A 25,908-nucleotide genomic window follows, 5' to 3' on the forward strand; every position below is an offset into this window, starting at 1 on the left:
TGAGCCGTTGAATTGCGACTCCATTTTGTCCCTATACCGACATATCGTTTGCTTGATTGCCTTGCGGTAGGGAATAACTACACTGTTTGTATTCGGCCATATCCTCAATCATCTTTCCATGGTTAAATGCGGTGGGTCACGCTTTCAGTTTTGCAAAACTTCCGCCAACTATCTACAGTTTCCCAGAGGCTGTACAGACACCAACAACATATCCCGAGTGAGCCATGTTTCCTTGAAACAGAGAATGTTACAGTCTCTGATGTCTCTCTGGAAGGCAACCCTTGCTCGAATTTTCGTCTACCTTGTTGTCTAGAGACTAGACACTGGTGAGTAATATAAGCGGTGAGAGGCAGCTCCGTCTTCCTCTTCTGCGGCGCCGTTGTTTTGGGTCGGCCTCTGGGATTAGATCCATTGTCCTGGGTGGTGAACCGAACAAAAGGATCCACTTCAGGAAAGTCGTATTCCTGGTCATAATGTTGGTAAGTTGACGTCGCTCTGATATCCAATAGTTCTTCCCGGCTGAATGTAATAACACTTAAGATTTTCTGAGCTAATAATGTAAGAAATAATATATAAAAAATAAAAAAAATACTGCATAGTTTCCTAAGGACTAGAAGCGAGGCGACCATCTCTGTCGGCGCCATCTGTGTGTGTATTATCAGGTGTGTGTGTGTATTATCAGGTGTGTGTGTATTATCAGGTATATCTCTACTTTAAAAAAAAAAAACCTTTAAGCTTTATTTAACTAGGCAAGTCAGTTAAGAACAAATTATTATTTACAATGACGGCCTACCGGGGAACAGTGGGTTAACTGCCTTGCTCGGGGCAGAACAACAGATTTTTACCTTGTCAGCTCAGGGATTCGATCTACAACCTTTAGGTTACTGGCCGAACGCTCTAACCACTAGGCTACATGCAGCCCCTACACTCTAATCACTAGGCTACCTGCAGCCCCTACACTCTAACCACTAGGCTACCTGCCGCCCCTACACTCTAACCACTAGGCTACATGCAGCCCCTACACTCTAATCACTAGGCTACCTGCAGCCCCTACACTCTAACCACTAGGCTACCTGCAGCCCCTAGACTCTAATCACTAGGCTACCTGCAGCCCCTACACTCTAACCACTAGGCTACCGGCCGCCCCTAACATTCTAACCACTAGGCTACCTGCAGCCCCTACACTCTAACCACTAGGCTACCTGCCGCCCCTACACTCTAACCACTAGGCTACCTGCCGCCCCTACACTCTAACCACTAGGCTACATGCAGCCCCTACACTCTAATCACTAGGCTACATGCAGCCCCTACACTCTAACCACTAGGCTACCTGCAGCCCCTACACTCTAATCACTAGGCTACCTGCAGCCCCTACACTCTAACCACTAGGCTACCTGCCGCACCTACACTCTAACCACTAGGCTACCTGCAGCCCCTACACTCTAACCACTAGGCTACCTGCCGCCCCTACACTCTAACCACTAGGCTACCTGCAGCCCCTACACTCTAACCACTAGGCTACCTGCAGCCCCTACACTCTAACCACTAGGCTACCTGCCGCCCCTACACTCTAACCACTAGGCTACCTGCAGCCCCTACACTCTAACCACTAGGCTACCTGCAGCCCCTACACTCTAACCACTAGGCTACCTGCCGCCCCTACACTCTAACCACTAGGCTACCTGCAGCCCCTACACTCTAACCACTAGGCTACCTGCAGCCTCTACACTCTAACCACTAGGCTACCTGCCTCCTCTACACTCTAAACACTAGGCTACCTGCAGCCTCTACACTCTAACCACTAGGCTACCTGCCGCCCCTACACTCTAACCACTAGGCTACCTGCAGCCCCTACACTCTAACCACTAGGCTACCTGCCGCCCCTACACTCTAACCACTAGGCTACCTGCAGCCCCTACACTCTAACCACTAGGCTACCTGCCGCCCCTACACTCTAACCACTAGGCTACCTGCAGCCTCTACACTCTAACCACTAGGCTACCTGCCTCTTCTACACTCTAAACACTAGGCTACCTGCAGCCTCTACACTCTAAACACTAGGCTACCTGCAGCCTCTACACTCTAACCACTAGGCTACCTGCAGCCTCTACTTACAGGCCGTATGAAGGTGACAGCATCAGGTGGAACGAAGAGACTGGCAGCGAAGGCTGTGAGGTGCCGGGTGCTGCAGACGGCCCGGCTGGCATTAGTCTCTGCCAGTGGCACCATGCCGTCCGTTACGCCACAGCTTGGTGCTCTCGCTGAAGTACTGGCACAGGGACGTAAACACACCCACCTAGAGAAGGGACGGAATGAGTCAGAGAGATATTTAGAAGGGAAGGTCAGGGATTTCAACTCAAGTCAACACTTGGTTTCCTTCTTAGAGAGCTTGTTAAACAACAGATTCTATCAAGTACATACACTCACCAGATAGTTTATTAGGTACACCCATCTAGTACCCGGTCGGACCCCCACCCTTTTACCTCCAGAACACCCCAAATTCTTCGGGTCATGGATTCTACAAGGTGTCGGGGACGTTCCACAGGAATGCTAGTTCATGCTGACGCGATGGCGTTACACAGTTGCTGCAGATTGGACGGTGGTACATTGGTTTGGTCAGCAACAACATTCTGATTGGCTGTGGCGTTCCATCGGTGCTCAGTTGGTATCAAGAGACCTAACGTGTGCTAGGAAAACATTACCCACACCAGTACACCACCGCCGCCAGGCAGGATGGGTCAGTTGTCCAGTGTTGGTGATGGCGTGCCCACTGGAGACGCTTCTTCTTGTTTTTAGCTGATAGGAGTGGAACCCGGTGTGGTCGTCTGCTGTATTGGCCAATCCGGGACAAGGATCGATGAGTTGTGTTTTCTGAGATGCCGTTCTGCACAACACTGTCGTATCGTGTCGTTATTTGTCTGTTCGTGGCCCTGAATGTTCGCTTGCACGATTCTTGCCATTCTCTTTCGACTTCTCTCATCAACGAGCCGTTTTCACCCACAGGACTGCCGCTGACTGGATGTTTTGTGTTCATTCTTCACACATCATTCTTGGGAAACCCTAGACTGTAGTGTGTAAAAAGCCCAGGAGGGACGTTTCTGAGACACTGGATCCGGCGTACCTGGCACCAACGATCAAACCACACTCAGAGTCTCTTAGGTCACTAGTTTTGTCCATTGTAACGTTCAATGGAACAGTAACTGAATGCCTCGATGCCTGTCTGCCTGCGTTATATCAAGCCCTGGACAGGTGGCTCACTGTCTGTAAGAGTTAACCATCTTCCTGAACATGGTGGTGTACCTAATAAACTGTCCTGTAGGAGTTAACCATCTTCCTGAACATGGTGGTGTACCTAATAAACTGTCCTGTAGGAGTTAACCATCTTCCTGAACATGGTGGTGTACCTAATAAACTGTCCTGTAGGAGATAACCATCTTCCTGAACAGGGTGGTGTACCTAATAAACTGTCCTGTAGGTGTATGTATAATGCTTTATAACGTCCTTTATAATGTGACTCTGTGTTATGCGCCAATGAGTTATACATTTAAGTTTTAACAAACACCCACCTCCAGACGCACCCCCGCGCTGGGGGAGTCAGTGGTACAGCCCGTTGTCACGTTGACATAGTAGTCCAGGGTCGTGTCATGGGACCTGGGCAACCGGAGAAGAGAGAGGGGTGGTTGTTAGATCTGAGTAAAATGGCTGCCCGGAGTTGACATGTAATACACAGCATTTACAGTAGTCTCTACTGAAGGGTTTCACTCTCTTGACAAGAGGAAGTTCATCTCATGACTTAACATAAGACATCCAGAGAAGAGAGACCGCTTAGACAGACGAGAGAGACAGAGAGAGACCACTTAGAAAGATGAGGGAGACCACTTAGACAGACGAGAGACAGAGAGAGAGACCACTTAGACAGACGAGAGAGACAGAGAGACCGCTTAGACAGATGAGAGAGACCACTTAGACAGATGAGAGAGACAGAGAGAGACCACTTAGTCAGACGAGAGAGACAGAGAGAGACCGCTTAGACAGATGAGGGAGACCACTTAGACAGACGAGAGAGACAGAGAGAGACCACTTAGACAGACGAGAGAGACAGAGAGAGACCGCTTAGACAGATGAGAGAGACCACTTAGACAGACGAGAGAGACAGAGAGAGACCACTTAGACAGATGAGGGAGACCACTTAGACAGACGAGAGAGACAGAGAGAGACCACTTAGACAGATGAGGGAGACCACTTAGACAGACGAGAGAGACAGAGAGAGACCACTTAGACAGATGAGGGAGACCACTTAGACAGACGAGAGAGACAGAGAGAGACCACTTAGACAGACGAGAGAGACAGAGAGAGACCACTTAGACAGATGAGGGAGACCACTTAGACAGACGAGAGAGACAGAGAGAGACCGCTTAGACAGACGAGAGAGACAGAGAGACCGCTTAGACAGACGAGAGAGACAGAGAGAGACCGCTTAGACAGACGAGAGAGACAGAGCGAGACCGCTTAGACAGACGAAAGAGACAGAGAGAGACCACTTAGACAGACGAGAGACGAGAGATACAGAGAGAGACCACTTAGACAGACCAGAGAGACAGAGAGAGACCGCTTAGACAGACGAGAGAGACAGAGAGAGACCACTTAGACAGACGAGAGAGACAGAGAGAGACCGCTTAGACAGACGAGAGAGACAGAGCGAGACCGCTTAGACAGACGAAAGAGACAGAGAGAGACCACTTAGACAGACAAGAGAGAGACCACTTAGACAGACAAGAGAGACAGAGACAGAGAGAGACCACTTAGACAGACAGAGACAGAGAGACAGAGAAAGAGAGAGAAATAAAGAGAAAGAGAGATACAATAAAGTAACAAGGCCCAAGGGCAGTGCCTGGATACAGCAATGTGTAATATTCATAGTAGGGTCACGACCACTGTTCCCTCTAACTGCTCTCTGCACTGAGTTTCAGGTCTGCTGAGCGTGTTTACTGTGAACACTGAGGCTGTACCAGCTTTAAGTTACAGTTTTACTGTGAACACTGAGGCTGTACCAGCTTTAAGTTACAGTTTTACTGTGAACACTGAGGCTGTACCAGCTTTAAGTTACAGTTTTACTGTGAACATTGAGTCTGTACCAGCTTTAAGTTACAGTTTTACTGTGAACACTGAGGCTGTACCAGCTTTAAGTTACAGTTTTACTGTGAACATTGAGTCTGTACCAGCTTTAAGTTACAGTTTTACTGTGAACACTGAGGCTGTACCAGCTTTAAGTTACAGTTTTACTGTGAACACTTGAGTCTGTACCAGCTTTAAGTTACAGTTTTACTGTGAACACTGAGGCTGTACCAGCTTTAAGTTACAGTTTTACTGTGAACATTGAGTCTGTACCAGCTTTAAGTTACAGTTTTACTGTGAACACTGAGGCTGTACCAGCTTTAAGTTACAGTTTTACTGTGAACATTGAGTCTGTACCAGCTTTAAGTTACAGTTTTACTGTGAACACTGAGGCTGTACCAGCTTTAAGTTACAGTTTTACTGTGAACACTGAGGCTGTACCCAGCTTAAGTTACAGTTTTACTGTGAACACTGAGGCTGTACCAGCTTTAAGTTACAGATTTACTGTGAACACTAAGGCTCTACCAGCTTTAGTTACAGTTTTACTGTGAACACTGAGGCTCTACCAGCTTTAAGTTACAGTTTTACTGTGAACACTGAGGCTGTACCAGCTTTAAGTTACAGTTTTACTGTGAACACTGAGGCTGTACCAGCTTTAAGTTACAGTTTTACTGTGGAACACTGAGGCTGTACCAGCTTTAAGTTACAGTTAACAGTTTTACTGTGAACACTGAGGCTGTACCAGCTTTAAGTTACAGTTTACTGTGGACACTGAGGCTGTACCAGCTTTAAGTTACAGTTTTACTGTGAACACTGAGGCTGTACCCACTAAGTTACAGTTTTACTGTGAACACTGAGTCTGTACCAGCTTTAAGTTACAGATTTACTGTGAACACTGAGTCTGTACCAGCTTTAAGTTACAGATTTACTGTGAACACTGAGGCTGTACCAGCTTTAAGTTACAGTTTAACAGTGGTCAAGTAGGCTACTGTGGCTATTTGATCATAATGTAGGACTACCAGAGGGGCCTACCATCAAAAACAATGGGAGAAAATGCATCCCATAATATTTTAACATGGAAATAGCTGTTCTATCATTCAGCCTACAGTAGCAGCCAATGTGTGGTGTTCAATGTAGGCTACATTCTATGAGACGTTTGAAAAACACATTCAGGGCTTGTTGACATGAACCTGTTGATCCACTTGTCCTTTAGACAAGGAGGCGACTGACAATGTTGTTGAGTCGTTTGATGCAAGAAACCACTTTATGAAATAAAATGCATTATTATTCTCATACCATTATTACAGAGAATCAGGACTAATTATGCTTCCCTCTGCCGATTGGCTACTTAGCTTATTCAAGCCTGTCTCAAAATACAACACTGCCCCTTTAAGACAAAAAAGCTCTTTACCAGGAGTCACTTTTCAAATGATGTCTAGAAATGCACACGTGTTGTGTCTTGTAGGAAGCAACCACTCCCCCATTGCTGACTACAACTGATCTATAACTGGGCTGATAACTCACCAACGAACAAATGTGCACTCATCCCTACATGCAGCTCTCGCTTTGATCTCAAGACAAGCGCATCTACCCACGACCGCTCATGCTGTAGACACAGTCCAGTTCAAAGTGAATGGCACAGATCCATATATGGCAATGGCCTATTTGAATATAGGCCTACTGCAGCTCTGATTGGTTATTGCGCACCGGTCTGTATAGAGTACGGTATAGAGTAGTGTGTGTCGATGCAATAGAATCCTACTCAGATGCGTTCTGCATACAACAAAATCTCTTTCACAGTTAGTTTTGTATACTAAGTCTTCCATAGTTCAGTTTGTTTCGGTATGTTCCATTGAAAGTGGCTAATATTGCGTTGATTCGAGCACAATTCTCACAGGGAAACGATAGTGTTAACGGGGAAAACTAGAAAGTTGAGGTTCTGTCTTGTGCTTCTCTGCGCGGGCTGATATTAATTCTGCGTGGCAGTCCATAGAAGGAACATTGACTCATTCCATATCACTGTGGCAACCACTCACTCTGGGGACAGGAAGAAGGTGTACTTCCTGTGGTCCAGGTCCCGCCCCCTGGTCATGCTGAGTGTGATGCGTTTCCTGTCTGTGAAGTTGAACTCGTTGGGCCAGTTGGAGGAGTGGAGGTAGGTCATGATGGAGGGGTCCGCCTCGCTCCCCTCTGACCACACCCCGTCTGGAGAGGAGTAGGGGACAGGAGTGAGCTTACCCCCTCTCTGTACATCCCCTAAATACTGCCCCTATACACTATTCAATTCAATACAACTTTATTGATATCTCAAAAATGTCAATTACTTATTTGACTTGATTTGGCAATTGAAAATTACAATTTAGTCCCACATACCCTGCAAACTTACTATAAAGAGGTACAGCTAAAGCGGGAATAGGTATTATATTGTGATTATATTTATACTGCGAATCTGTTTCTATTGTGATGCTGTTCCTATTGTGATTCTATGTATATCGTCATTCTGTTTCTATTGTGATGCTGTTTCTATTGTGATTATATTGTGATTCTGTTTCTATTGTGACTATATTCCTATTGTGATTATATTTATATAGTGATTCTATTGTGATTATGCTTCTAATGTGATTCTATTTATATTGTGATTCCATTTCTATTGTGATTCTATTCCTATTGTGATTCCTATTGTGATTATATTGTGATTCTGTTTCTATTGATTATTTTTCTATTGGGATTCTATTTATATTGTGATTCTATTCCTATTGTGATTCTATTCCTATTGTGATTCTATTTATATTGTGATTATATTCCTATTGTGATTCTAGTGTGATTCTATTTATATTGTGATTCTATTCCTACTGTGATTCTATTCCTGTTGTGATTCTATTCCTATTGTGATTCTATTTATATTGTGATTATATTCCTATTGTGATTCTAGTGTGATTCTATTTATATTGTGATTCTATTCCTACTGTGATTCTATTCCTGTTGTGATTCTATTCCTATTGTGATTCTATTTATATTGTGATTATATTCCTATTGTGATTCTATTTATATTGTGATTCTATTTCTATTGTCATTCTTTTTATATTGTGATTCTAGTGTGAATCTATGTCTATTGTGATTCTAGTGTGAATCTATGTATATTGTGATTCTATTGTGACTCTATTCCTATTGTGATTCTATTCCAATTGTGATTCTGTTCTGATTCTATTTCTATTGTGATTATATTTCTATTGTGATTCTGTTTCTATTCTGATTCTATTTCTATTGTGATTCTGTTTTTACTGTGATTCTATTGTGATTCTGTGTCTATTGTGATTCTATTCCTATGATTCTTACCGTCCAGGGTGGTGAAGTTGAGTTGGATGAACAGTCCGGCCTGCTGGTTGGAGTTACCGGCGCTGACCCGTACAATGACAGAGTCACACCGGCTCACGTTAATGGCCCTGGCTAAAGGGACTCCCGTCACCCCTGCCCCATTGCTGTCGGTGGCGCTGCCATTGTTCACGGCAACGGTGATGGCTTGGTTGTCGTCGAGGTCTGAGATTGGGATCTGGGAACCGTTCTCTGCCCGGAACTCCATGGAGGCCACCTATAATAGATTAGGATTAGAATAGAATTAGGATTAGAATAGATTAGGATTGATTAGAATTAGGATTAGAATAGAATTAGGATTGATTACAATTAGGATTAGAATAAATGATGGATTACAATTAGGATTAGAATACATTAGGAATGATTAGAATTAGGATTAGAATAGAATTAGGATTAGAATAGATTAGGATTGATTACAATTAGGATTAGGATTGATTAGAATTAGGATTAGATTAGGGTTGATTAGAATTAGGATTAGATTAGGATTGATTAGAATAAGGATTAGATTAGGATTGATTAGAATTAGGATTAGAATAGGATTGATTATAATTAGGATTATATTAGGATTGATTAGAATTAGGATTAGAATAGGATTGATTAGAATTAGGATTATATTAGGATTGATCAGAATTTGGATTAGAATAGGATTGATTAGAATTAGGATTATATTAGGATTGATTAGAATTAGGATTAGAATAGGATTGATTAGAATTAGGATTAGAATAGGATTGATTAGAATTAGGATTATATTAGGATTGATTAGAATTAGGATTAGAATAGGATTGATTAGAATTAGGATTAGAATAGATTAGAAGACATTGACATCTACATCATGAATCCTCCATAATAGAAACCACATCATACAGACAGTATAAATAAATAAGAAACAAGTCCATACCTCGGTACTGACTGTGTAGTTAGCCACAAAGTTAAAGGGGAACGGGTTGGGCTCCACCTGGAGGGGAGAGATGGGGAGGGAGGAAGGATGGGAGGGAGGGAGGGAGGGAGGATGGGAGGGAGGGACAGAGGGAGGATGGGAGGATGGGAGGGAGGGACGGAGGGAGGATGGGAGGGAGGGAGGGAGGGAGGATGGGAGGGAGGGACGGAGGGAGGATGGGAGGGAGGGACGGAGGGAGGATGGGAGGATGGGAGGGAGGGACGGAGGGAGGATGGGAGGGAGGGAGGGAGGGAGGATGGGAGGGAGGGACGGAGGGAGGATGGGAGGATGGGAGGGAGGGAGGATGGGAGGGAGGATGGGAGGGAGGGAGGATGGGAGGATGGGAGGGAGGGACGGAGGGAGGGAGGGAGGGAGGGAGGGAGGGAGGGAGGGAGGGAGGGAGGGAGGGAGGGAGGATGGGAGGGAGGGAGGGAGGGAGGATGGGAGGATGGGAGGGAGGGACGGAGGGAGGGAGGGAGGGAGGGAGGGAGGGAGGGAGGGACGGAGGGAGGATGGGAGGGAGGGAGGGAGGGAGGATGGGAGGATGGGAGGGAGGGACGGAGGGAGGATGGGAGGGAGGGACGGAGGGAGGATGGGAGGGAGGGACGGAGGGAGGATGGGAGGGAGGGACGGAGGGAGGATGGGAGGATGGGAGGGAGGGACGGAGGGAGGATGGGAGGGACGGAGGGAGGGAGGGAGGGAGGGACGGAGGGAGGATGGGAGGATGGGAGGGAGGGACGGAGGGAGGGAGGGAGGGAGGGACGGAGGGAGGGAGGGAGGGAGGGACGGAGGGAGGATGGGAGGGAGGGAGGGACGGAGGGAGGGAGGGACGGAGGGAGGATGGGAGGATGGGAGGGAGGGACGGAGGGAGGGACGGAGGGAGGGAGGATGGGAGGGAGGGACGGAGGGAGGATGGGAGGGAGGGAGGATGGGAGGGAGGATGGGGGGGAGGGAGATTAAAACAAGTATGAAGGAATACACATCTATGATGACTTGATGAATGTGTACATGGGTACTTTGACGGAGAGTCACTCTCTCACACACACACACACACACACACACACACACACACACACACACACACACACACACACACACACACACACACACACTCACCTGGAACATGAGTTGTACCACGCTGGTAGCTGCTCTGCTCAGACTGTTGTTGAAGGCTCTGGGGATGGAGAACCGTCTGCACTCTGGGGAGAACACAGTCCAATACAACTTGGTTTAATACAACACAACAGTATAGAGCTGTATATAATAGAACACAACAGTATAGAGCTGTATATAATACAACACAACAGTATAGAGCTGTATATAATAGAACACAACAGTATAGAGCTGTATATAATAGAACACAACAGTATAGAGCTGTATATAATAGAACACAACAGTATAGAGCTGTATATAATAGAACACAACAGTATAGAGCTGTATATAATAGAACACAACAGTATAGAGCTGTATATAATAGAACATATTAGAATGACTTTATTTAATAGAACTGAATAGTAATAGAAAACATTAGTGATTTAAGATTAAAAAAACGTCTTCAATTCAGTTCTCCACCACCCCCCCCCACCACCACACCCCCCCCCCCACACACACACCCTCCCCCCCCCCCACCACCACACCCCCCCCCCACACACACACCCTCCCCCCCGCCACACACACACACACCCCCCCCCACCACCACCCCCCCCCACCCCCCCCCCCCCCTCCCCCCCGCCACACACACACACACCCCCCTCCCCCCCGCCACACACACCCCTCTCCCCCCCGCCACACACACCCCTCTCCCCCCCACCACACACACACCGCCCCTCCCCCCCGCCACACACACACACACCCCTCTCCCCACACACACACACACCCCTCCCCCCCGCCACCACCACACCCCCTCCCCCCCGCCACCCCCACCACACACACCCTCCCCCCCCACCACACACACCCCCTCCTCCCCGCCACACACACCCCCTCCCCCCCGCCACACACACCCCCCCCCCCCACCACACACACCCCCTCCCCCCCGCCACCCCCCCCCCCCCCCGCCACACACCCCCCCCCACCACACACACACTCACGCCCCCACACACCCCCTCCCTTCTCTCCTCTCTCACGCCCCCCCCCCCACTCACACCTTTCCACCTCCACCTCTTACACCTACCCGGTGAGTCATCGTCGTGGTAACAGAACAGTGACTGGGGGTCGGCCCGTTTTCCTGTGGCGGCGATCTCCGTCCCCCGCAGCACCAGTGGTTCCTCGTTAAGGACGCGGGAGTGCATCAGGATACGCATCAGCGCCGACGACAGATTATAGGCCTTGGCTGCTACAAGCAGGTGGTGGTCCTCGGGGGGGAAGGGCTGGTGAGGCTGGGGAAGGGAAGAGTCCAGCTGGAGGTCGGGGTAGGGGGGCCACAAGAGCTGCTGGGAGGCCGACTGGCTTACCTGGTGGATAAGGTCACCTGGAGGGAGGAGGAGAAAGCGGGGGAGGAGGGAGGGAGAGAGGAAGGGAGGGAGAGGAGAGAGGGACGTGAGGAGTGGGAGGGAGGGAGAGGAGAGAGAGGAAGGGAGGGAGGGAGAGGAGAGAGGAATGGGAGGAGTGGGAGGGAGGGAGAGGACAGAGAGGAAGGGAGGGAGAGGAGAGAGGAACGGGAGGAGTGGGAGGGAGGGAGAGGAGAGAGGAACGGGAGGAGTGGGAGGGAGGGAGAGGAGAGAGGGGAAGGGAGGGATAGGGGAGAGGAACGGGAGGAGTGGGTGGGAGGGAGAGGAGAGAGAAGAAGGGAGGGAGAGGAGAGAGGAACGGGAAGAGTGGGTGGGAGGGAGAGGAGAGAGGAAGGGAGGGAGAGGAGAGAGGAACGGGAGGAGTGGGTGGGAGGGAGAGGAGAGAGGAAGCGAGGGAGAGGAGAGAGGAACGGGAGGAGTGGGAGGGAAGGAGAGGAGAGAGAGGAAGGGAGGGAGAGGAGAGAGAGGAACGGGAGAAGGTGGTGGGAGGGAGAGGAGAGAGGAAGGGAGGAGTGGGTGGGAGGGAGAGGAGAGAGGAAGGGAGGAGTGGGTAGGAGGAAGGGAGAGAGAGGAGAGAGAGGAAGGGAGGGAGAGGAGAGAGAGAAAGGGAGGGAGAGGAGAGAGAGGAAGGGAGGAGTGGGTGGGAGGGAGAGGAGAGAGAGGAAGGGAGGAGTGGGTGGGAGGGAGAGGAGAGAGGAACGGGAGGAGTGGTTGGGAGGGAGAGGAGAGAGAGGAAGGGAGAAGGAGGAGAGAGGAACGGGAGGAGTGGTTGGGAGGGAGAGGAGAGAGAGGAAGGGAGAAGGAGGAGAGAGGAACGGGAGGAGTGGTTGGGAGGGAGAGGAGAGAGGAACGGGAGGAGTGGTTGGGAGGGAGAGGAGAGAGAGGAAGGGAGAAGGAGGAGAGAGGAACGGGAGGAGTGGTTGGGAGGGAGAGGAGAGAGGAACGGGAGGAGTGGTTGGGAGGGAGAGGAGAGAGGGGAAGGGAGAAGGAGGAGAGAGGAAGCGTTCTGTAGAGTCTTGGAAAAAGTCTTGGAGTCTTAACTAAAATAGTGACATTTTCTGAAGAAGATTTGTGGTTATGGTAGTGGAAGAACATTCAACTGTGTGTGTGTGTGTGTGTGTGTGTATGTGTGTGTGTGTGTGTGTGTATGTGTGTATGTGTGTGTGTGTGTGTGTGTGTGTGTGTGTGTGTGTGTGTGTGTGTGTGTGTGTGTGTGTGCTCACCCATGATGTTGAGGATGTTGTCTGCTATCTCAGTAGGTGTGACTGTTCCCTGCTTGGTGTCTGTCTCCAGGATGTCCAACATTAACTCCAGCTTATTCAGCGTGCTGTTCTGACACTCCTCACAGATAAACTCACGACTCACCGCCTGACACACACACACACACACACACACACACGTCAATACTTTAGTTTCCTAGAACACAAACTTTCCAATAATCAATAACACAGAGAGGAGATATAAATATTGAGGTGTTTAATTGATTGAACCTTCTCTCTTTCTCCCTCCCTCCCTCCCTCCCTCCCTCCCTCCCTCCCTCCCTCCCTCCCTCCCTCCCTCTCACTCTGCCACTCCCTTCCTCCATTCCTCCCCCTCTCACCCTGCCCCTCCCTCTCACCCTGGCCCTCACTCCCTATCACCCTGACCCTCTACCCTCCCTCCCTGCCCCTCTACCCTCCCTCCCTGCCCCTCTACCCTCCCACAATGCCAAAGACCCTCCCTCCCTGCCCCTCTACCCTCCCTGACCCTCTACCCTCCCTCCATGCCCCTCTACTCTCCCTGCCCCTCTACCCTCCCTCGCTGCCCCTCTACCCTCCCTGCCTGCCACTCTACCCTCCCTCCCTGCCCCTCTACCCTCCCTCCCTGCCCCTCTACCCTCCCTGCCCCTCTACCCTCCCTGCCTGCCCCTCTACCCTCACACCCTGCCACAGACCCTCCCTCCCTCCCTGCTCCTCTACCCTCTCTGCCCCTCTACCCTCCCTCCATGCCCCTCTGTCAGGGCAGGGTACTTCACCGTGTGTGTGTGTGTGTGTGTGTCTCACCGTGCATTGTGTCAGGGCAGGGTACTTCATTGTGTGTGTGTGTGTGTGTGTGTGTGTGTGTGTCTCACCGTGCATTGGGCCAGGGCAGGGTACTTCATAGTGTGTGTGTGTGTGTGTGTGTGTCTCACCGTGCATTGTGCCAGGGCAGGGTACTTCATAGTGTGTGTGTGTGTGTGTGTGTGTGTGTGTCTCACCGTGCATTGTGCCAGGGCAGGGTACTTCATAGTGTGTGTGTGTGTGTGTGTCTCACCGTGCATTGTGTCAGGGCAGGGTACTTCACTGTGTGTGTGTGTGTGTCTCACCGTGCATTGTGCCAGGGCAGGGTACTTCACTGTGTGTGTGTGTGTCTCACCGTGCATTGTGCCAGGGCAGCCGAGGTCTGCTGTATGTCGTTAACTGTAGTCAGGTCGAGGGCCGTGAGAGCTCTGGTGATGTCACTACGCACGATGACCCGGTAACCGCGCTCCGCCCTGGATACTATCGGTGACTCACGGGTCTGCTCATACTGGGAGAGGACAGGGGTAAACAGAGCAAATAATGAAAAACACTATATATATATATATATATATATATTTAATTATGTGATGAGAAAGGAGGAGAGAGAGAGGAGTGGGAGGAGAAGAGGAGGAGAAGAGGAGGAGAAGTAAATGAGAAAAGAGAAAGTAGAAGAGGAGACGAGGGGAGAGAGAGAGGAGACGAGGGGGAGAGAGAGAAGAGACGAGGGGGAGAGAGAGAGGAGACGAGGGGGAGAGAGAGAGGAGAAGATGGCAAGAGAGAGAGGAGACGAGGGAGAGAGAGAGAGGAGACGAGGGAGAGAGGAGAAGATGGGGAGAGAGAGAGGAGAAGAGGGGGAGAGAGAGAGGAGACGAGGGAGAGAGAGGAGAAGATGGGGAAAGAGAGAGGAGAAGAGGGGAAAAGAGAGAGGAGACGAGGGAGAGAGAGAGGAGAAGATGGGGAGAGAGAGGAGAAGATGGGGAGAGAGAGAGGAGACGATGGGAGGAGGGAGGAAAGGAGAGGGGTAGTTAACAGGTGGTCGCTATTCATAGACAACACCATGGGAAATCACTCTCTCTCTCCTGACTGAGGGTTTCTGCCTCACTGGCTGAACACATTAGCTTGACTGATGGGTACAGGGGGAGAGAGAGAGAGACAGACATATCGGGGAGAGAGAGAGAGACAGACATATATATAGGGGAGAGAGAGAGATAGACAGACATATAGGGGAGAGAGAGAGAGACAGACATATCGGGGAGAGAGAGAGAGACAGACATATAGGGGAGAGAGAGACAGACATATAGGGGGAGAGAGAGATAAACAGACATATAGGGGAGAGAGAGAGAGACAGACATATAGGGGAGAGAGAGAGATAGACAGACATATAGGGGAGAGAGAGATAAACAGACATATAGGGGAGAGAGAGAGATAGACAGATAGATAGATAGATAGATAGATAGATAGATAGATAGATAGAGGGATAGGAGTGTATCCTACCTCATTGAGAACAGTGATCAGGGCCAGGGACAGCTCTCTGACCCTCTGTGAGTCTCCCTGTTTCAGTAGCTGTCTGAGTGTGGTGGAGGTCAGCTCACTGAGCCAGTGGGGCAGGCTGCTGTAGCCTGGAGGACTGTCTGGAAGAACCACCTCCACAGACCTAGGGACACACACAATAACAAAACATACGCACAGACACACACACATGATAAGAACCCACACACATGCATAAATTCATCTTCACAGTGTGTGCCCAATGCCTCATAATGGCCCTTACTTGTTGAGAGCGGTGATTGCTGCCCCCTGGTGGTCTTCTACAGTAATGGATGCTGACACCCTGTATCGACCTGATCTGAACCCGGGGGGCAGGAAGGCAGAGTGCTCTGGACTGGTCCCTTTATACACACAGAACTCCTCACAGTGCATGTCACTGCAGCGAGTCACCAACAGGCTATACAGGAGAGGGGTCTCTGACACGCCCAGGTCACTGTAACCTAGAGGAGGGAGAGGACTGAGTCACTCAGTCACACTCAAGACTTCAGGAGGAGAGACGAGAGAGGAGGGAGGAGAGAAAGATGTCGAGTAGAGTATAGTAGAGTAGAACAGAATAGAGTACAGTAGAAAAAAGTATAGTAGAGTAGAGTAGAGTAGAGTAGAATATAACAGAATAGAGTACAGTAGAATAGAGTAGAAAAGAGTAGAGTATAGTAGAGTAGAGTAGAATATAACAGAATAGAGTACAGTAGAATAGAGTAGAATAGAGTAGAATATAACAGAATAGAGTAGAGTAGAATAGAGTATAATTGAGTAGAGTATAGTAGAGTAGAATATAACAGAATAGAGTACAGTAGAATAGAGTAGAATAGAGTAGAATATAACAGAATAGAGTAGAGGAGAATAGAGTAGAGTAGAAAGAGTAGAGTAGAGTATAGTAGAATAGAATATAGTAGAATATAACAGAATAGAGTACAGTAGAATAGAGTAGAATAGAGTAGAATAGAGTATCGTATAATAGAGTATAGTAGAAAAGAGTAGAGTATAGGAGAATAGAGTAGAGTATAGGAGAATATAGTAGCGTATAGTAGAATAGAGTTTATGATAATAGAGTAGAGTATAGGAGAATAGAGTAGAGTATAGGATAATAGAGTAGAGTATAGTAGAATAGAGTAGAGTATAGGAGAATAGAATAGAATAGAGTATAGTAGAAAAGAGTAGAGTATAGTAGAATAGAATATAGTAGAAAAGAGTAGAGTATAGGAGAATAGCGTATAGGAGAATAGAGTAGAGTAGAGTAGAATAGAGTAGAGTAGAATAGAGTAGAGTACAGGAGATTAGCGTAGATTATAGTAGAATAGAGTAGAGTATAGTAGAATAGAGGAGAGTATAGGAGAATAGAGTAGAATATACGATAATAGAGTAGAGTAGACTGTAGTATAGTAGAATAGAGTATAGTAGAAAAGAGTAGAGTATAGTAGAATAGAGTATAGGAGAAAAGAGTAGAGTATAGGAGAATAGCGTATAGGAGAATAGAGTAGAGTAGAATAGAGTAGAGTAGAGTAGAATAGAGGATATGAGAATAGAGTAGATTATAGTAGAATAGAGTAGAATAGAGTAGAGGAAAATAGAGTAGAGGAGAATAGAGTAGAGTATATTATAATATAGTAGAGTATTGTAGAATAGAGTAGAGTATAGGAGAATAGAGTAGAATAGAGTAGAGTATAGGAGAATAGGTTAGAGTATAGTAAAAAAGAGTAGAGTATAGTGGAATAGAGTATAGTATAATAGAGTAGAGTACAGAGCATAGTAGAATAGAGTAGAGTATAGTAAAATAGAGTAGATTATAGTAGAATTTAGTAGAGTAGAATATAGTAGAGTATAGCAGAATAGAGTAGAGTATAGTAAAATAGAGTAGATTATAGTAGAATATAGTAGAGTAGAATATAGTAGAGTATAGCAGAATAGAGTAGAGTATAGTAGAATAGAGTATAGGAGAATAGAGTAGAGTACGGAGTATAGAGTAGAGTAGAATTGAGTAGAATAAAGAGCATGGGAGAATAGAGTATAGTAGAACATAGTAGATTATAGTAGAATATAGTCGAGTATAATATAGTAGAGTATAGTAGAGTAGAGTACAGAGTATAGGAGAATAGAGTAGAGTAGATTGTAGTAGAGTAGAATATAGTAGAATGTAGTAGAGTAGAATAGAGTAGAATTTAGTAGAGTAGAATAGACTGTGTCTACCTGAACAGTTGAAGTACACCCTGTCCACCAGTGTTCTGATTGGTCCCCCCTCTCCTCCTCCCCCCACTCGCAGGTCACAGTCCCCGCCCGCCGGGGGCATGTTGGGCTGTAGCGTGATGGACGCCACGCCCTCGCGGTCCATGTTGCCGTCGGTTACATGGAGGGTGAAGACGTAGGAGTCTCCGTCTTGCAGGAAGCCCTGGCGGAGAACCAGGTTCATACTGTCACGTCCGGTTGTTGTGCTGCTGGAGTCCAGGACCAGGGTCTCGTTACGAAGGGTGACTGCCGTCCAATGCTACGGGGGAGGAGAGAGAATTAATGTCTGCTGCAGTCCAGGACCAGGGTCTAGTTACGCTACGGGGGAGGAGAGAGAATTAATGTCTGCTGCAGTCCAGGACCAGGGTCTAGTTACGCTACGGGGGAGGAGAGAGAATTAATGTCTGCTGGAGTCCAGGACCAGGGTCTAGTTACGAAGACGCTAGGAGAGGAGAGGAGAGGAGAGGAGAGGAGAGGAGAGGAGAGGAGAGGAGAGGAGAGGAGAGAGAGGGAGAGGGAGAGGGAGATAGAGAGATAGATAGAAAGAGAGAAGTGAAAGGTATTTTACTGTTGATAGTTCCAGTCTAAACTGTTGTCAGAGAGGAGAGGTCAGGTCATACTGAACACGTTGTTTTACAGTAATTATATTACAACTCCAATCTGACACTGACCTCATCTTACTGAGACAGGGGAACACTGACCTCATCTTACTGAGACAGGGGAACACTGACCTCATCTTACTGAGACAGGGGAACACTGACCTCATCTTACTGAGACAGGGGAACACTGACCTCATCTTACTGAGACAGGGGAACACTGACCTCATCTTACTGAGACAGGGGAACACTGACCTCATCTTACTGAGACAGGGGAACACTGACCTCATCTTACTGAGACAGGGGAACACTGACCTCATCTTACTGAGACAGGGGAACACTGACCTCATCTTACTGAGACAGGGGAACACTGACCTCATCTTACTGAGACAGGGGAACACTGACCTCATCTTACTGAGACAGGGGAACACTGACCTCATCTTACTGAGACAGGGGAACACTGACCTCATCTTAGTGAGACAGGGGAACACTGACCTCATCTTACTGAGACAGGGGAACACTGACCTCATCTTACTCAGACAGGGGAACACTGACCTCATCTTACTGAGACAGGGGGACACTGACCTCATCTTACTGAGACAGGGGAACACTGACCTCATCTTACTGAGACAGGGGAACACTGACCTCATCTTAGTGAGACAGGGGAACACTGACCTCATCTTACTGAGACAGGGGAACACTGACCTCATCTTACTCAGACAGGGGAACACTGACCTCATCTTACTGAGACAGGGGGACACTGACCTCATCTTACTGAGACAGGGGAACACTGACCTCGTCTTACTGAGACAGGGGAACACTGACCTCATCTTACTGAGACAGGGGAACACTGACCTCATGTTACTGAGACAGGGGAACACTGACCTCATCTTACTGAGACAGGGGAACACTGACCTCATCTTACGGAGACAGGGGAACACTGACCTCATCTTACTGAGACAGGGGAACACTGACCTCATCTTACTGAGACAGGGGAACACTGACCTCATCTTACTGAGACAGGGGAACACTGACCTCATCTTACTGAGACAGGGGAACACTGACCTCATCTTACTCAGACAGGGGAACACTGACCTCATCTTACTGAGACAGGGGAACACTGACCTCATCTTACTGAGACAGGGGAACACTGACCTCATCTTACTGAGACAGGGGAACACTGACCTCATCTTACTGAGACAGGGGAACACTGACCTCATCTTAGTGAGACAGGGGAACACTGACCTCATCTTACTGAGACAGGGGAACACTGACCTCATCTTACTCAGACAGGGGAACACTGACCTCATCTTACTGAGACAGGGGGACACTGACCTCATCTTACTGAGACAGGGGAACACTGACCTCGTCTTACTGAGACAGGGGAACACTGACCTCATCTTACTGAGACAGGGGAACACTGACCTCATGTTACTGAGACAGGGGAACACTGACCTCATCTTACTGAGACAGGGGAACACTGACCTCATCTTACGGAGACAGGGGAACACTGACCTCATCTTACTGAGACAGGGGAACACTGACCTCATCTTACTGAGACAGGGGAACACTGACCTCATCTTACTCAGACAGGGGAACACTGACCTCATCTTACTGAGACAGGGGAACACTGACCTCATCTTACTCAGACAGGGGAACACTGACCTCATCTTACTGAGACAGGGGAACACTGACCTCATCTTACGGAGACAGGGGAACACTGACCTCATCTTACTGAGACAGGGGAACACTGACCTCATGTTACTGAGACAGGCGAACACTGACCTCATGTTACTGAGACAGGGGAACACTGACCTCATCTTACTGAGACAGGGGAACACTGACCTCATCTTACTGAGACAGGGGAACACTGACCTCATGTTACTGAGACAGGGGAACACTGACCTCATCTTACTGCGACAGGGGAACACTGACCTCACCTTACTGAGACAGGGGAACACTGACCTCACCTTACTGAGACAGGGGAACACTGACCTCATCTTACCGAGACAGGGGAACACTGACCTCATCTTACCGAGACAGGGGAACACTGACCTCATCTTACTGAGACAGGGGAACACTGACCTCATCTTACTGAGACAGGGGAACACTGACCTCATCTTACTGAGACAGGGGAACACTGACCTCATCTTACTGAGACAGGGGAACACTGACCTCATCTTACTGAGACAGGGGAACACTGACCTCATCTTACTGAGACAGGGGAACACTGACTTCATCTTACTGAGACAGGGGAACACTGACCTCATCTTACTCAGACAGGGGAACACTGACCTCATCTTACTGAGACAGGGGAACACTGACCTCATCTTACTGAGACAGGGGAACACTGACCTCATCTCACTGAGACAGGGGAACACTGACCTCATCTTACTGAGATAGGGGAACACTGACCTCATCTTACTGAGACAGGGGAACACTGACCTCATCTTACTGAGACAGGGGAACACTGACCTCATCTTACTGAGACAGGGGAACACTGACCTCATCTTACTGAGACAGGGGAACACTGACCTCATCTTACTGAGACAGGGGAACACTGACCTCATCTTACTGAGACAGGCGAACACTGACCTCATCTTACTAAGACAGGGGAACACTGACCTTATGTTACTGAGACAGGGGAACACTGACCTCATCTTACTGAGACAAGGGAACACTGACCTCATCTTACTGAGACAAGGGAACACTGACCTCATCTTACTGAGACAGGGGAACACTGACCTCATCTTACTGAGACAAGGGAACACTGACCTCATCTTACTGAGACAGGGGAACACTGACCTCATCTTACTGAGACAGGGGAACACTGACCTCATCTTACTGAGACAGGGGAACACTGACCTCATCTTACTGAGATAGGGGAACACTGACCTCATCTTACTGAGACAAGGGAACACTGATAGACTCAGAGTGGTTAAGTAATACAAAGGCACAGGGTCAGAGGTGAGTCACACACTTTCAAGTCTTACCCCGCGGTGGAAGTGGTGACAGTTGGTGCAGGTTCCAGCCAGGTAGACATAGGAGTTCTGACTGACCTCGAAGATGGACCGGGCCTTACAAGAGACACACTCCAGGTAGACCATGGGGATACGACCACTCTGGACCAGCACCTGGGAGAGACACACTGTTACACCATGGGGATACGACCACTCTGGACCAGCACCTGGGAGAGACACACTATACACACACTGTTCCACCATGGGTATACGACCACTCTGGACCAGCACCTGGGAGAGACACACTATACACACACTGTTCCACCATGGGGATACGACCACTCTGGACCAGCACCTGGGAGAGACACACTATACACACACTGTTCCACCATGGGGATACGACCACTCTGGACCAGCACCTGGGAGAGACACACTATACACACACTGTTCCACCATGGGGATACGACCATTCAGAGAGAAGAGAAGATTGCTTCCCATGGTGTAACAGTGTGTCTCTCCCAGGACCAGCACCTGGGAGAGACACACTGTTACACCATGGGGATACGACCACTCTGGACCAGCACCTGGGAGAGACACACTATACACACACTGTTCCACCATGGGTATACGACCACTCTGGACCAGCACCTGGGAGAGACACACTATACACACACTGTTCCACCATGGGGATACGACCACTCTGGACCAGCACCTGGGAGAGACACACTATACACACACTGTTCCACCATGGGGATACGACCACTCTGGACCAGCACCTGGGAGAGACACACTATACACACACTGTTCCACCATGGGGATACGACCATTCAGAGAGAAGAGAAGATTGCTTCATCGTTAGTCCACTTATATGACCTAAATCACTGAATGCATTTCACACAGCAGCACTCTACTCTACCTTCCATCTAACATAACAGTAGCAGAGAGAGAGAGAGAGAGAGAGAGAGAGAGAGAGAGAGAGAGAGAGAGAGAGAGAGAGAGAGAGAGAGAGAGAGAGAGAGAGAGAGAGAGAGAGAGAGAGAGAGAGAGAGAGAGAGAGAGAGAGAGAGAGAGAGAGAGAGAGAGAGAGAGAGAGAGAGAGAGAGAGAGAGGGGGTTCAGAGAAAGAGAGGGAGAGGAGGAGAGAGAGGGAGGGGGGTTGAGAGAAAGAGAGAGGCAGGGGTGTTGAGAGAAAGAGAGAGGGGGGAGAGAGAGGAAAGGGGGTTGAGAGAAAGAGAGAGGGAGGGGGGTTGAGAGAAAGAGCGAGGGGGGAGAGAGAGGGAGGGGGGTTGAGAGAAAGAGAGAGGGAGGGGGGTTGAGAGAAAGAGTGAGGGGGGAGAGAGAGGGAGGGGGGTTGAGAGAAAGAGAGAGGGAGGGGGGTTGAGAGAAAGAGCGAGGGGGGAGAGAGAGGGAGGGGGGTTGAGAGAAAGAGCGAGGGGGAGAGAGAGGGAGGGGGGTTGAGAGAAAGAGCGAGGGGGGAGAGAGAGGGAGGGGGGTTGAGAGAAAGAGCGAGGGGGAGCGAGAGGGAGGGGGGACAGACTAGCATGCCAGTAGGTTGGTTTACAGACTAGCAAATGACAGTTAACTCTCCCAAAACATATACCAGAGCAAGTCCCCGTTCCCTGTGACCTTTTCATTAAAATAATGATGATAATCATGATTTACTCCTCTGAGACGAAGGGTGTGTTTCATTCTACCGAGACATACACTCCCTTCCTCTCCAGGGCTCCACTCTGTCCTGCTTTACTCTCCATTGGAACATCCAAGTTAGCCTGAAATCCACAGACCTGTTTCGTGCTAACATTCCACCTTGTAGTCTGTGTCGTGTGCCAATGTTTGGCAGAGCAAGCTAGACGAGCCATGGAACGTTAGCACAAAACAGACGGATACCCAGGCTAGATTCAGGTTGATTTGATCTAGACAATCTCTACTTACTACAATCGCGCCATAGGTCAGTGCTATCTGGGATTGTTGGGACGTCCCTACCTTAAACCTAACATTAACCCTTCTCTCTCTCTCAACCCCCCTCCTCCTTTACCCCCCCCCCCCCCCCCCACACCCCACCCTCTTTCCCTTACCCTAACCAGCCCTCTCTCTCAACCCCCCTCCTCCTTTACCCCCCCACCCCCCCACCCACACCCTCTTTCCCTTACCCTAACCAGCCCTCTCTCTCTCTCTCAACCCCCCTCCTCCTTTACCCCCCCCCCCTAACCAGCCCTCTCTCTCTGATTCAGAGGGGTTGGGGTTAAATGCTGAAGACACATTTCAGTTGAATACATTCAGTTGTACAACTGACTAGGTTTCCCCCTTCCCTTTCCCCTGTAACCGAACCTCAAGCCTCTTACCATAACCCTTTACACGTCCAACTCAGTGGGTTAGGGACCATGACACACAGCCTGGTCAGCTGTCAGGCAGCAGTTAGTAGCAGCGAGAGAGTGGAACTACAATCACATGTGTTTACGGTGTTCTTTCAGACTGAACAGGCCTGAGAAACAGCCTGTAAGGAGCTCTGCTCCGTAGCACACCGCCTGGCTAATGGTGATGGGTAATATGCTAATGTGGTCGCTATGGGAATCGGATCACAAGCAACAACAACCTTTTCATCAAGTCTGTGTTGGCTGAACATCTGTCTGCTGCATAAACAATACCAGTCATCAAACACTAACAAATCTAAATACTGACATATTCTAATGAAACAAATGGACGACAAAGACCAATGTAGAGATGCAGACAACAGAGTTCTGAATAGTATGGTAAACATTTCATCTGTCTGTCTGTGTACTCAGGGTCTGTCTGTGTGTGTGTGTACTCACGGTCTGTCTGTGTGTGTGTACTCACGGTCTGTCTGTGTGTGTGTACTCACGGTCTGTCTGTGTGTGTGTACTCACGGTCTGTCTGTGTGTGTACTCACGGTCTGTCTGTGTGTGTGTACTCACGGTCTGTCTGTGTGTGTGTACTCACGGTCTGTCTGTGTGTGTGTACTCACAGTCTGTCTGTGTGTGTGTACTCACGGTCTGTCTGTGTGTGTGTGTACTCATGGTCTGTCTGTCTGTGTGTGTGTACTCAAGGTCTGTCTGTGTGTGTGTACTCACGGTCTGTCTGTCTGTGTGTCTGTGTGTGTGTGTGTACTCACGGTCTGTCTGTCTCTGTGTGTGTGTGTGTGTGTGTGTGTGTGTGTGTGTGTGTGTGTGTGTGTGTGTGTACTCACAGTCTGTCTGTCTGTGTGTGTGTGTGTGTGTATTTACGGTCTGTCTATGTGTGTGTGTACTCAGGGTCTGTGTGTGTGTGTGTACTCACGGTCTGTCTGCCTGTGTGTGTGTGTGTGTACTCACAGTCTGTCTGTCTGTGTGTATTCACAGTCTGTCTGTGTGTGTGTACTCACGGTCTGTCTGTGTGTGTGTGTGTACTCAGGGTCTGTCTTTGTGTGTGTACTCAGGGTCTGTCTGTCTGTGTGTGTGTACTCAGGGTCTGTCTGTCTGTGTGTACTCACGGGCTGTGTGTCTGTGCAGGTGTGTGTACTCAGGGCCTGTGTGTGTGTGTGTGTGTGTGTGTGTGTGTGTGTGTGTGTGTGTGTGTGTGTGTGTGTGTGTGTGTGTGTGTGTGTGTGTGTGTGTGTGTGTGTGTGTGTGTGTGTGTGTGTGTGTGTGTACTCACGGTCTGTGTAGTAGACTCTGGGGCCATTCCCTCCTTGCGGACCGTCAGTCTGAAGGTGTACTCTACATCTGCCTGGAGCTCAGAGCCAGGGATACCCAGGACAGGACCACTGGACCCCAGACCAAAGTTCAGACTGGAACAGTACGATGGCCCCTGGGAGGAGGGAGGGAGAGAACTATGATAATCTGATTAATAAGTGATTGTATGTGTCTGACGTTCATCCAACATTATTATTGGTTCCAGGTTTCCAAGGTGAGGGGAATGTTGGTTCAAGGACATGACTCTATCTCCTCTTCAGTCTCTGTTAGTGGTGCAGTTTGGACCACTTATTATCTCCATCTCTCTCCTCCCTCCCCCTCTCTCTCCCTCCCCTCCCTCTCCATCTCTTCCACTCTCTCCCTCCCCTCCCTCTCCATCTCTTCCTCTCTCTCCCTCCCCTCCCTCTCCATCTCTTCCTCTCTCTCCCTCCCCTCCCTCTCCATCTCTTCCTCTCTTTCCCTCCCCTCCCTCTCCATCTCTCTCATCCCTCCCCCTCTTCCTCTCTCTCTCACCCCATCTCTTCCTCTCTTTCCCTCCCCTCCCTCTCCATCTCTCTCATCCCTCCCCCTCTTCCTCTCTCTCTCACCCCATCTCTTCCTCTCTTTCCCTCCCCTCCCTCTCCATCTCTCTCATCCCTCCCCCTCTTCCTCTCTCACCCCATCTCTTCCTCTCTTTCCCTCCCCTCCCTCTCCATCTCTTCCTCTCTCTCTCCCTCCCTCTCTCTCTCTCTCTCCCCTCCCTCCCCTCCCCTCCCTCTCCATCTTGTCCTCCCTCTCCCTTCCCTCCCTCTCCATCTCGTCCTCTCTCTCCCTCCCCTCCCTCTCCATCTCTTCCTCTCTCTCCCACCCCCTCCTCATGTTGTCTCTCATCTTGTTCTACTTCCCTCCACCTCATCTTGTTCTCCTCTTCCTCCACCTCATCT

The 25,908-nt window shown here is 49.0% G+C and overlaps 1 protein-coding gene across 1 annotated transcript in view; it reads right to left on the reverse strand.

Annotated features, from left to right (window-relative positions):
* Positions 1-25,908, reverse strand: part of LOC110487223 (polycystin-1-like) — a 133,268-nt gene that overhangs the window by 23,349 nt on the left and 84,011 nt on the right. Inside the window, 15 exon segments of the mRNA XM_036973073.1 lie at positions 2,116-2,238; positions 2,240-2,296; positions 3,567-3,651; positions 7,152-7,320; positions 8,452-8,704; positions 9,386-9,442; positions 10,541-10,623; positions 11,595-11,891; positions 13,155-13,299; positions 14,326-14,478; positions 15,465-15,624; positions 15,742-15,958; positions 17,706-18,000; positions 21,331-21,471; positions 24,948-25,100. Of these exon segments, the coding sequence (XP_036828968.1) occupies positions 2,116-2,238; positions 2,240-2,296; positions 3,567-3,651; positions 7,152-7,320; positions 8,452-8,704; positions 9,386-9,442; positions 10,541-10,623; positions 11,595-11,891; positions 13,155-13,299; positions 14,326-14,478; positions 15,465-15,624; positions 15,742-15,958; positions 17,706-18,000; positions 21,331-21,471; positions 24,948-25,100 (2,388 nt within the window).

Source organism: Oncorhynchus mykiss, unplaced genomic scaffold (assembly GCF_013265735.2).
Source record: "Oncorhynchus mykiss isolate Arlee unplaced genomic scaffold, USDA_OmykA_1.1 un_scaffold_219, whole genome shotgun sequence".
Lineage (NCBI taxonomy): Eukaryota > Metazoa > Chordata > Actinopteri > Salmoniformes > Salmonidae > Oncorhynchus > Oncorhynchus mykiss.